This window comes from Columba livia, chromosome 10 (assembly GCF_036013475.1).
Source record: "Columba livia isolate bColLiv1 breed racing homer chromosome 10, bColLiv1.pat.W.v2, whole genome shotgun sequence".
In the NCBI taxonomy this organism is placed as follows: Eukaryota; Metazoa; Chordata; class Aves; order Columbiformes; family Columbidae; genus Columba; species Columba livia.
This window is the reverse complement of record NC_088611.1, coordinates 2,641,985-2,651,499: the sequence shown is the minus strand read 5'-3', so window position 1 is coordinate 2,651,499 and position 9,515 is coordinate 2,641,985. Positions and strand designations below refer to the sequence as shown.

Here is a 9,515-nt window from a genome sequence, read left to right as displayed (position 1 = left end):
TCCAGCGGCAGCTGCTGCGCAACCCCCGGCAGCGCGGCCGGCCCGGCCGGGTGCTCGTGTGCTCCCAGTCTCGGATCTCCCACCGGGTTACGGGCTGAACACAGAGCGGCCACAGGGACACGGGCTGCGGTGGGACCCGGAGCCCCGGTCGGGCCCCGACCCACTGCCGGCTCAAGACCGCACACAAGGCCCGAAGGACACACGCACAGACCACACGGGCCAGGCGGGCGGAAAGCGGCGGGGATGCCGCCGGGGGCGCCATTTCAGGGCTGCCCCGCAGCCGCCTGACATAAATGGCGGAGGGGGGCGGAGACCTTTTCTCCACTGTCCAGTGAGGAGAGAGTGTCCCAGGTGGAGGCGGTGTCGCCCGGCCCCGGACCCAATGGGCGTGTGAGACGGTGGATGATAGACAGGTGGCCCCCTCCGCCGGGAGGCTCCAGTGGGCGGGGCTTGGCGCCCGTCGGCCAATGGGGAGGGTGGCGCGGGGCGCGTCGCGCCTTCCCGTGGTGCAGCGCGGCGAGCGGCGGCAGGAGCGGCCGCGACTCCATCCGGGTCCCGGCGCGGCTCCGGGTCACCCTGCGGCAGGTAACGGGGCGGCGGGCGCGGTCCCCGCGGCGCCATCGCCCGTGTGCCGGGCAGCGAGCGGGAGCGGCCCGCGGGAAACGGCCGCGGGGCCTGGGCGCAGGGGTCGGGGCGCCGCGGCGGGCGGGACGGGCGGGCCCGGCCCTTCCCCGCCGCGGGCGGGCGCGGGAGCCTCGGCCCGGCCCGGCCTCTCCGCTGGGCGCCGCCGTCCCGTCGGGCGGGCGCTGCCCTCGGCGGCGGGAGCGGGAGGCGACGGCTGTGGCCGCTCGGCCCGGAGAAAGGCGGGGCCGCGGCCGCCGCTGCCGGGGGGGCTCCCCGCCGCCCCCGCCCGCCGGTGCCCGGCTGTTCTCGGTGTTTCTCTCACTGAGGCCTTTCCCCTCCCTCCCCCCTCTCTCCTCCAGACTAACTTGAAGGCCCGGAAGTGCCGCCCCCGGGCGCTCCTGAATGGCGGGTTGGCCCCGCCGCCCGCCGGGGATTGGCTGCGGATGCCGTCAGCGCCTGGGTACGTCACTTCCGCTATCAAGTGTGTGGGCAGGGGAGCCCTTGGCCGCGGGGGGGAGCCCCGGGCGGGCTGCAGCGGGAGCCGCGCACCGGGCGGCGGGCGGGGCGGGCAGGGCCCAGCGGCCTGAGCGCGGCGAGCAGGGCGCGGCGGGGCCTGGCACGGTCCCGTGTGAACGGGCCGCCCTCGGGCCGCGGGACAGGCCGCGCTGGGCGAATCCCGCACCCGGCGCAGCGCTGCCGGTGGGCGGGTGTGGAGCCCGCAGTGACACGGGGAAGGCGGTTGGTTACTCGGGCTGCGATTCCGTGGCTGATTTCTGGCAGGAGTGGAAACTCCAGCCGAAGTTCAGGACACACAGATTGCAGATTTGCCTTTGCTGCGTTGCCCCTGCTGCCGCTCAGCTGTAATGCTCGGTACAGACGGTTTTCTGACAGCAGCTCAAGCCTTGCCTGGAAAAAGCGCTTCTGTTGAAAATGTCCGTAGAAATCCTACGGAATGATGCTTAATCGTAACAACGGGTCAAATTTACTGCACGGCAGAGTTTTGGGAAAATGAATCTGCCCCTTTAAAAGGCTCTTTAACTTAATTAAGTCATATTTAAGAAGCAGGGCATCCTCTTCCTAATTCTTCAGCTGCCGGGGGCTTTCCAGAAGCAGTTATTTACGGGTGGGGCTCCTGTTGTCAAATTTGACGTGTTCGGCTCGCAGCAACTTTAACTTACCCAAAGAGTTATTTACAGCGATTGCTCAAATTTGCTGCAGTCTTCCCAATGAAGTCACCACGTAGTAACAGATTTTATAATAGCATTTATTATTTGTTTATTTATTATTATTTAATCATAGTGGGGTTTGCCCTACAGTAGCTAGCTTCATGAAAAGTGACATCAAATAGCTGTAGAATTGTTGATAGTAATTCTTTTCAGTGAGCTTTTCACCAGGTTTTACTCTGTGCATCTTAAGCGCGACCTCGATTCACACGGGTTGTGCTTGGAAGTCATTTTGTGTAACAAGACTAGAGATTAGGGAAAAGGAAGCTCAGATAAAACATAAATTACTTGTTTTTCTGCTACTGCTAACAAGCTGTATCTTTATTTCACTTTCCTTTTGATAAATGCCTTCTATATTTGACTCTGTTGTTAACAGCAGGAAGCATCAGTTCATTTGCAAAACAGTGAAAGGCTCCAGGACTTATAAAGGGCAATAAGATATTACGTTGCCAATTAATAACACGGCATTTCTTTAAAACGTTCTCGTGCACTAATTTTGCTGAATTTGTGTAATTATTATATTAATATGCAAACTACGCAGAAGAAAAGTCAGAGCGCTCACTAGTAGCGAGTCCTGAGAGACACAAACCTCGCGAATAAATGCGCATTTGTGTATTTAAGAGCCTGCAGTCCTGTTTGAAGCAGCAACAAATAACCAAAAGGATGGTTTCTGTTGAGAAGTGCGCTGGGAGCTGTCGCTAACCTGCCAGTGTGCCGACAGGCGGTGATTCAGGAAGGATTTGGGACAATCCGGTGACATTTCAGTGTCTGCGTTTTCTGTAGTACGACGTGTTACCAGATGTCACTGCGGTTTTTGCCAGCGCTGTGACGAGTCGCTCGCACGCAGACAGTTCAGTTCTCGTGTTGTAAAATCGAGTGTGTGCTCAGGAAGATGCTGGGAGTCGTCGCTTGGGTCAGATTAGAAACTACTAATTGCGATCACTTTTCCACGGGAGATGAGCTGCGTTCAGTGCAGGAGTGGGCAGTAGGGACTTCTCATTTATTTCAGGCTGCAGTTTCTGTTTCTATTCCATCTGTACCTATATGGTTAGAAAAAGAAGTAAAAATCAAACATACTAATTCCAAATGTGGCAAAACAGTATTTCATGTTACAGTTACTTAAACACAGAACACTTTGTATTAAGGCTGTTAAATGGAAGTGGGATATAGATTTGATAAAAATGTTAGTCTTACTCTGCTGTGTGAAAAGTTGCGAGAAATACCATAGTGGATACATATCCCGGTGGCGTTGTGTGAACTCAGGTCCTGCAGGTGCTCACTGCTGAAGCACATCTGTAAACTTGTGTAGCCTTGGGTGCTGAAAGCGCTTGTGCTCCTTTTCTTTCTAAAATTTGCCGGTTCAAACAAGTGTTGCGGTGTGATTTACGCTTCAGTGTATTGCTGCTACATGGATGAGCACGTCCAAATGAAGGGATTAAAATTTAAGTTTTGGGTATAAGCAGGGGAGTCTTAAAAAGGTGCCTGGACTTCAGCTGGCAGGTGTTACGTTCTGATGAAAGAAGTTTTGCTTTGTCGGTCAGCGCCTGTTTTCAGGGCAGGTGAATTTGCTTGGCACGAAGTAAAACACCCCCCAAAAAATAAAACAAAACAATACAAACAAAAAACCAACCTCTGATTGGTTTAGTCTTAATCTTCACCTCGGTTTTTAACTTACAGCTTTGACTTTTCTGTTAGGCTTAATTCTGTCCACTGAATTTCTAAAGCACTAGAGTAAACATCCCTGTTTACCTCTGCACAGCGTATAGTAGGTGTCAGTAAAGCACCATGTGTAGAACTATTGCTCCTACAAACTCACCTTCACCTTTAGGTGGTTTCTTCTGTGCTGCAAAATTGATAAAATACCTGGGAGAACAAAGTATTTGTCTTTTAGCACCACACTGAGATGACATGTGACTTTTGTTATTTCTACAAATGCACATTTTGTTCTCTCAGCAGAGTAATGAATAAAAATCATAACTCTCTTTTGAGCTGTTTCTCTTTCACGGGTTGGAGAATAGCTCGTGTTATGCTGTGTTCTACTAAACAAGAACGTGTCAATTCCAGAGGGATGTTTTTCTGGGCAGTTTAGGACCACGTCAGAGGCATTAAACTTACAGGTTTAGAAGGAAACCCTGCAAAGCAAACTTCAGAACAATGGAGCCCATTTAGCTTCTGCTGCTTCACTTCTCTTGGACACTATTTAGCACCAAGACTCTAACAAGAGTTTTTATTAATACAAAGGAAGCTACAGCCCAAGACGTGGAGTATAGGAAAGTTTTTAACTCACATTAAAACTTCCATGTCGGTAACAATGTGATCTTACTGAGCCTCTGTTGGAAGAGGTGAGGAGGTGTGAGGAGGTGGGCAGCTGAGCCAAGTGAGGGGAAGCAATATGAAGGATAATTAAGTTTGCACTAATCACGTGGCTCCCTTCTCCTTCCAGTCGCCACCAATCAAGCATAAAAAACCCCATGGACCGAACAGACGTGAGCCTGGGGACACAGAATGTGTGGCTACTCCGGCATTCACTCACCGAAAGATTCTGTGGGGCTTAAAAGTCCCAGTGCAGGGGTGCAGCTCAAACCCTGGGGTAAGCTGTGCAGAATTGGCGGCGGTGTTGTAGACCCTGGAGCTCCATCGTGTGGCGAAAGCTGCGAGGAGCTGGAGCCCCCGCGGGCGCTCGGTTGGGCAGCCAACGCGTTTGTCTCTGGTGCTGGGTGAAAGTCACCCAGGTCCACGGTTGCTGTCGTTTCCTTCACTGCTTTGGGGTTTAAAATACAAACACACAGTGACTGGAAAAATAGCACTTTGAACTCAGCCTTTTTAACCACAAAAAAAGAGCGGTGCGGAGCAGCTGCGCTGGCACGTCGGTTCCACAGAGGACGTGCAGCGTGGGTCGAGAGAGTTCTAAAAACCTATCAGACATAACCCACAAGTGAGAAACTCCCCAAAGGGCAGGACTGATGGCAAGCAGAATGCGAATTTGCTGGACTTTGAGTGAATACACAGTAAAACTAAAACGTAATCTGAACTTCTTCCAAAAGAAGACTTTGACTTGAATTTTAATTATTTTAATTTTATACCCTTCTGGAATTTAACCGAATAAGAAATGACACCCAAATGATGTAACATCGATAAAATTGCTTTTCTGCAATAGTTAGAAGATGGGATACCTGATGATCTTTCGTGAGCTGTATGTGTTACAGAATGAGGTTTTCTTCATGTCCTATGTGTATTTTATGATCTCGAGCCAAACTACTCCATATAAGCACAGGGTAACACTTAGAAGCAAGTAATAGTATTTTTTCAAGGACATTTTATTATCTTAAGTAACAGCCCATCCAGGCCTGTGATTAGATGAAAGGCTCTTGTTTCAGGCAGGTGAAAGGCGACAGATTCTTATGGATTGAGGAGCTGCAGGTGCTGAACAGGAAAACCTGGTGGCGGCAGTAAAAAAATGATTCAGAATTTCTGATAACAGAACTTGATTGGGAAGTTCTGCTGTCAGTGGAAATAGAAATGAAAGCTGTTCGATAGAAGTTGGTCAGGTTTGTAACTCGCTCTCAGTGGTAAAATGCAATTGGTTTCTGGGTTTATTACAGTCCTTGCGTGCTCAATTTTAAAGAAGGAAATTCAGAAGTGTTGTCTTACATATTTTATATTTTTGACATAAGCATTTGCGTTGTTGCACTGAATCAGTTTTTCAAAGCGCTTAAAACATTTTCAGCACATCGGAGAAAAATCAGCTTTATCTTAAAGTTCCCTCTGAAACCGACATGTGGACGTCGTTAACTCCCTGGAGTCACTTAGTGACAAGGTGACATTTAGTGACAGCTGCCCAGCAATAAATGGTTCTTCACCTGAATTCTGCTCGGCTGGGGAAGGTTTGGGTGCGGGAACGGGGCTGAAAGGACTCAGCCCGAGCTCCTCTGGAAGGTGTGACTTTGCCAGCTGCTTCTTCACGCTTTGACACTGTCCCAGTGCTGCTGCTCCAGTTTATTTCTGGTTTGGGCATCAGGACCAACTGCTGGTGTCCATCTGTGCACACTAAAGTGGATGTTCTTGTAGGTGCGCGAGTTAACAACAGCAAATAATACCAATTACAAGCAAGATTTTTACAAGTGTTTCACCAAAATTTGTCATCGATATTTGTAGAAGGGATTCTGGAGTTAAAGCATCGAGGGAGCTGGAAAGTACATCTTATTTTTTTCCTCTGTTGAAGGCATCACGTCATCCTTTTGTATATTAATGCATCGGGTCACGCGTTGTGTTTTTTGGCAAGGACGTTCACATGCATCAGGGCGCTCGCCTTCTATCAAGGCTTTGTTTGAAGGGTGCTCTGAAACCCTCTGTGTAGAATGGGGATGAAGTACTAGTAAAACATGTAGTTCATGTTATAAAAACTGCATTTCTGTAAACATTTTCAACTGTCTTAGCAATTCCCTTGACTAAACGCTCAGTTTTCCTCTCCAGCTCTGTTCCCGAGGGTCCTTGCCAAGAGGGGACTGTCAGTCACACATCTGTCTGGCAAGTATTTTCATTTCAGTATTCTCAGACTTCTTACTTCGAGAGCACGTTAAGCTGTGTTCATGTCGAAATTTGCTGTAAGGCGATATCAGGAGCAGTTAGAGAAACCCACTCGTTTCTGAGCTGAAAACAATGTCTGGTTTAAGTGGCCTTTCAGTAAGACAGTTTAACAATTACATGTCAGGGTACAGGCCGTAATCTTAATGAGTTGTTTATAATGAAAGAACCCCTGTGCACAGGACTTTATGTAATTTAGTACTAACAGAAGCACAAAATACTGCTTTGGACAGTACATGATTTTGAGCTATTCTTACGATAGCTGAAAAAAGTCACTATAATAATATTGATTTCATCAGAATTAGAAATATTAGGGTATCATACTGACCCATTTACATTGATTGCATAGCTACAATCCCAGATTTTGTTTTGGAATTCTAAAGGGGAAGATGTTTAGGTCTGCATACGATGTTTCTGATAGACTTTTCTTCTAATTTCAGACGAGAGGTTACATCTGTGGAACACGAATAGTACTTTACCAGAGAAGTTTAATGACTGTAGTTGCTATGACTACTCCAGCTCGCTACATGTCTAAAGATGAAATGCATTAAGACCCAAGGAGTTGGTAACATTTTGAAACTGAGGAATCTTTAACTTTATTGCATGACTGGGGGGAGTAAGGGGAATGTTTATTCTGTCATTAATATTTGATACTGTAAGTGCTGTCTGCAGCTTGCCTCACTTGTCTCCACTAGAGCCACCCTTTCCTCATGGCCTCGGAAGATGCCTGTGCTGTGGGATGAGGTAGTAGGTTGTATAGTTTTAGGGTCATACCCGCAACTGGGAGATAACTATACAATCTACTGTCTTTCCTAAAGCAGCAGAAAATCAACAGTGGAAGCTTTTCAGTTTTAAACTCAGTGTCAGATTCTACTGAACGTCTGCGCTTGTAATGCCTGTTAGAGGAAATATTTCTGTAACACCTGTGGGTAATTGTGTTTAGATTTTTCTCATTCTTAGAGAAGCTAAGCTGTCATCCACCTTAATTCTGCTCCTCTAACGAGTGAAAAATTAAGAACAGATTGATTCCTATATGTGTGCGTGGTGGTAATGACATACAAATTACTGATGTCCCAGTTGCGCTGTTTACCATTGTGACTGAAGTATCAAACATCCTTTAGAATGAAACCATGATTAGCTAATTAAGCTATTTGCTGAAGTGTGTGCTTCTCTGTCAGAGTGAGGTAGTAGGTTGTATAGTTGTAGGGTAGTTATTTTACCCTGTTCAGGAGATAACTATACAATCTATTGCCTTCCCTGCGGAGTAAAACAAACTGCGGTGCTTTGCAGTCATTCGTGTCTGCATTGAGTAAAACCAGATCTGTCAGATTTCGGGTTGTAAAGTATGGGATTAATCAGTGACAGGATTTGCAGGATTAACAATCAGTGTGAATGGTGCAACCCCCAAACGATACATTTGACTAATATGACTTTTCTTTCAAGGTGAGTGGCACAGTGCTGACTGGGTGTCAAAAGTGCAGATGTTACTGGACACAGTGGAAGACGCTGTAGAGTGGAAATTATTTTAAAACCATTTGGGTTTAGATGTAAAAATACAGGTAGCTCAGACTTGTGCTTTATGACCTAAACTGTTTTGGGACCCTAATTTGTGTAATGCATTAAAATTCCATGCCTCCAACGGCTTAGTGAAAGTTGGAGGAAAAACAATTATACTTGATTAAGAAATCTGCTTATTTTTCTCCAGCTTTTCTAGCAAGTGAGACTTACTTAATACAAAATTGAAGTGCTGAATGGTCAAAACTGACCCTCCCTTTTTTTGGGGGGGAGTGTAAAGCTATGAAATTTGACTGTCCAGGATCCAGAACTGTGATTCTTCTCTGAGGTGATTACTGTTTTTATAAGCGGACATTTTAAGCTCGTTGTGTTCTCTTTCCTCCTGACGTCCTAGGTGTACCCAGCCTAACCGCTTCTGCGCTAGAGTGACCAGCTAGCATCTTGTAACAGAGCAAAGCAGGAACATGCTTTTGGGGACTGAAAAGCTTAGCATAGTAGGTCAGAGAGAAAACGGAGCTGTTGCTGAGTATTTAAGCCCGGACTGTTAAGGCTGGGCGTGCAGCACGTGCCCAGGAGGCAGAAGACCAAAAGCTGAGCTCAAACTGCCTTGGCAGAGCAGCTGCTCGGGGAGAAGAACCGCAGAAAGAAGCGTTGGGCTCCTAGGAAGAGGTAGTAGGTTGCATAGTTTTAGGGCAGGGATTTTGCTCACAAGGAGGTAACTATACAACCTGCTGCCTTTCTTAGGGCTTTATTATAACACCAGGACTGGTTTGGCTCCATCCCAACCTCCGCAGCTTTGGTACGTGAAGAGAAAAGACAAGATATTTCTAAGCATGTTGAGGCTTAACCGATGTATCGGCAGACTCGATACCGGACTCGAGCGTAGCACTACTAGCTGGAGTTCAGAACGGCGAAATGCTGCGTTTGAGGGCGTATTTGCCATTTTGGTGATATTGGTGATATCCTGGAAGCAGAAGGCAGCTCCCTCAAGAGTGAGATCGAGTTCCCTGTGATTAGGCTGGACATGGTTTGCAATTCTTTAACATTCAGGTGGGTACTAACACTATGTACTTAACCAGGTCACTGTGATACATGTTCCCTTGGCTTTGTGCATTTCAAGTTTTCCATCCCTGGAAGGATCAGCTTACAGCTCCCCAAAAGCCGGTGGTTTCTCAGCACCCTGCATAAAACAAGCTCCCGGTCATGGGTTATCTGTGGTCTTGCAGGAGAGAAGTTTTCACTGTGTTAAAAATGAATAATTGCATGGTTTGTCTGTCATGGAACAGTATTTTTGAAAGTAGTCGGTAATTTTTAATGTAATTGCTCTCTGCTACAGCAATAGTTGTGGTTGGGCTTCAGCTGGACACCCTGTGCTATGGGACACACAGGATTGATTTGAACTGCTCAGCACTTGTGGCATTAACATGTTTACACCTACACCAGCCACTGTAGGAACTTCTGCCAGTAAGACAGAACTATAGATATTATAAAGATGCATATAATGGACATCCTGTATTAATTTAATTGTAGACATTTGATTTAGCTAATAAAATATAGCGTTTTGTGCAA

The 9,515-nt window shown here is 47.4% G+C and overlaps 1 protein-coding gene across 2 annotated transcripts; it reads left to right on the top strand.

Moving 5' to 3' along the window:
- Nucleotides 1-379: 379 nt before the first annotated feature.
- On the top strand, nt 380-9,515 carry LOC110365831 (uncharacterized). Of its 2 annotated transcripts, XM_065074901.1 has the most exons (5): nt 380-585; nt 984-1,084; nt 4,291-4,437; nt 6,321-6,374; nt 6,872-9,515. In XM_065074901.1, the coding sequence occupies exons 1-3, from the start codon at nt 403-405 to the stop codon at nt 4,400-4,402; spliced, it is 396 nt and encodes a 131-aa protein (XP_064930973.1). In that variant the 5' UTR covers nt 380-402; the 3' UTR covers nt 4,403-4,437; nt 6,321-6,374; nt 6,872-9,515. The 2 variants fall into 2 exon arrangements, 1 of the variants encoding a protein (XP_064930973.1); XR_010474994.1 differs by lacking the exon at nt 4,291-4,437 and having other exon boundaries at nt 457-585.

What these genes read in the sequence shown, in the direction of transcription:
- LOC110365831 (XM_065074901.1), top strand. Translation starts at nt 403, where the DNA reads ATGATAGACAGGTGGCCCCCTCCGCCGGGAGGCTCCAGTGGGCGGGGC. An exon ending in TCCGGGTCACCCTGCGGCAG is followed by an intron (nt 586 to 983) that starts GTAACGGGGCGG and finishes TCTCTCCTCCAG; the next exon opens with ACTAACTTGAAGGCCCGGAA. An exon ending in CGGATGCCGTCAGCGCCTGG is followed by an intron (nt 1,085 to 4,290) that starts GTACGTCACTTC and finishes TTCTCCTTCCAG; the next exon opens with TCGCCACCAATCAAGCATAA.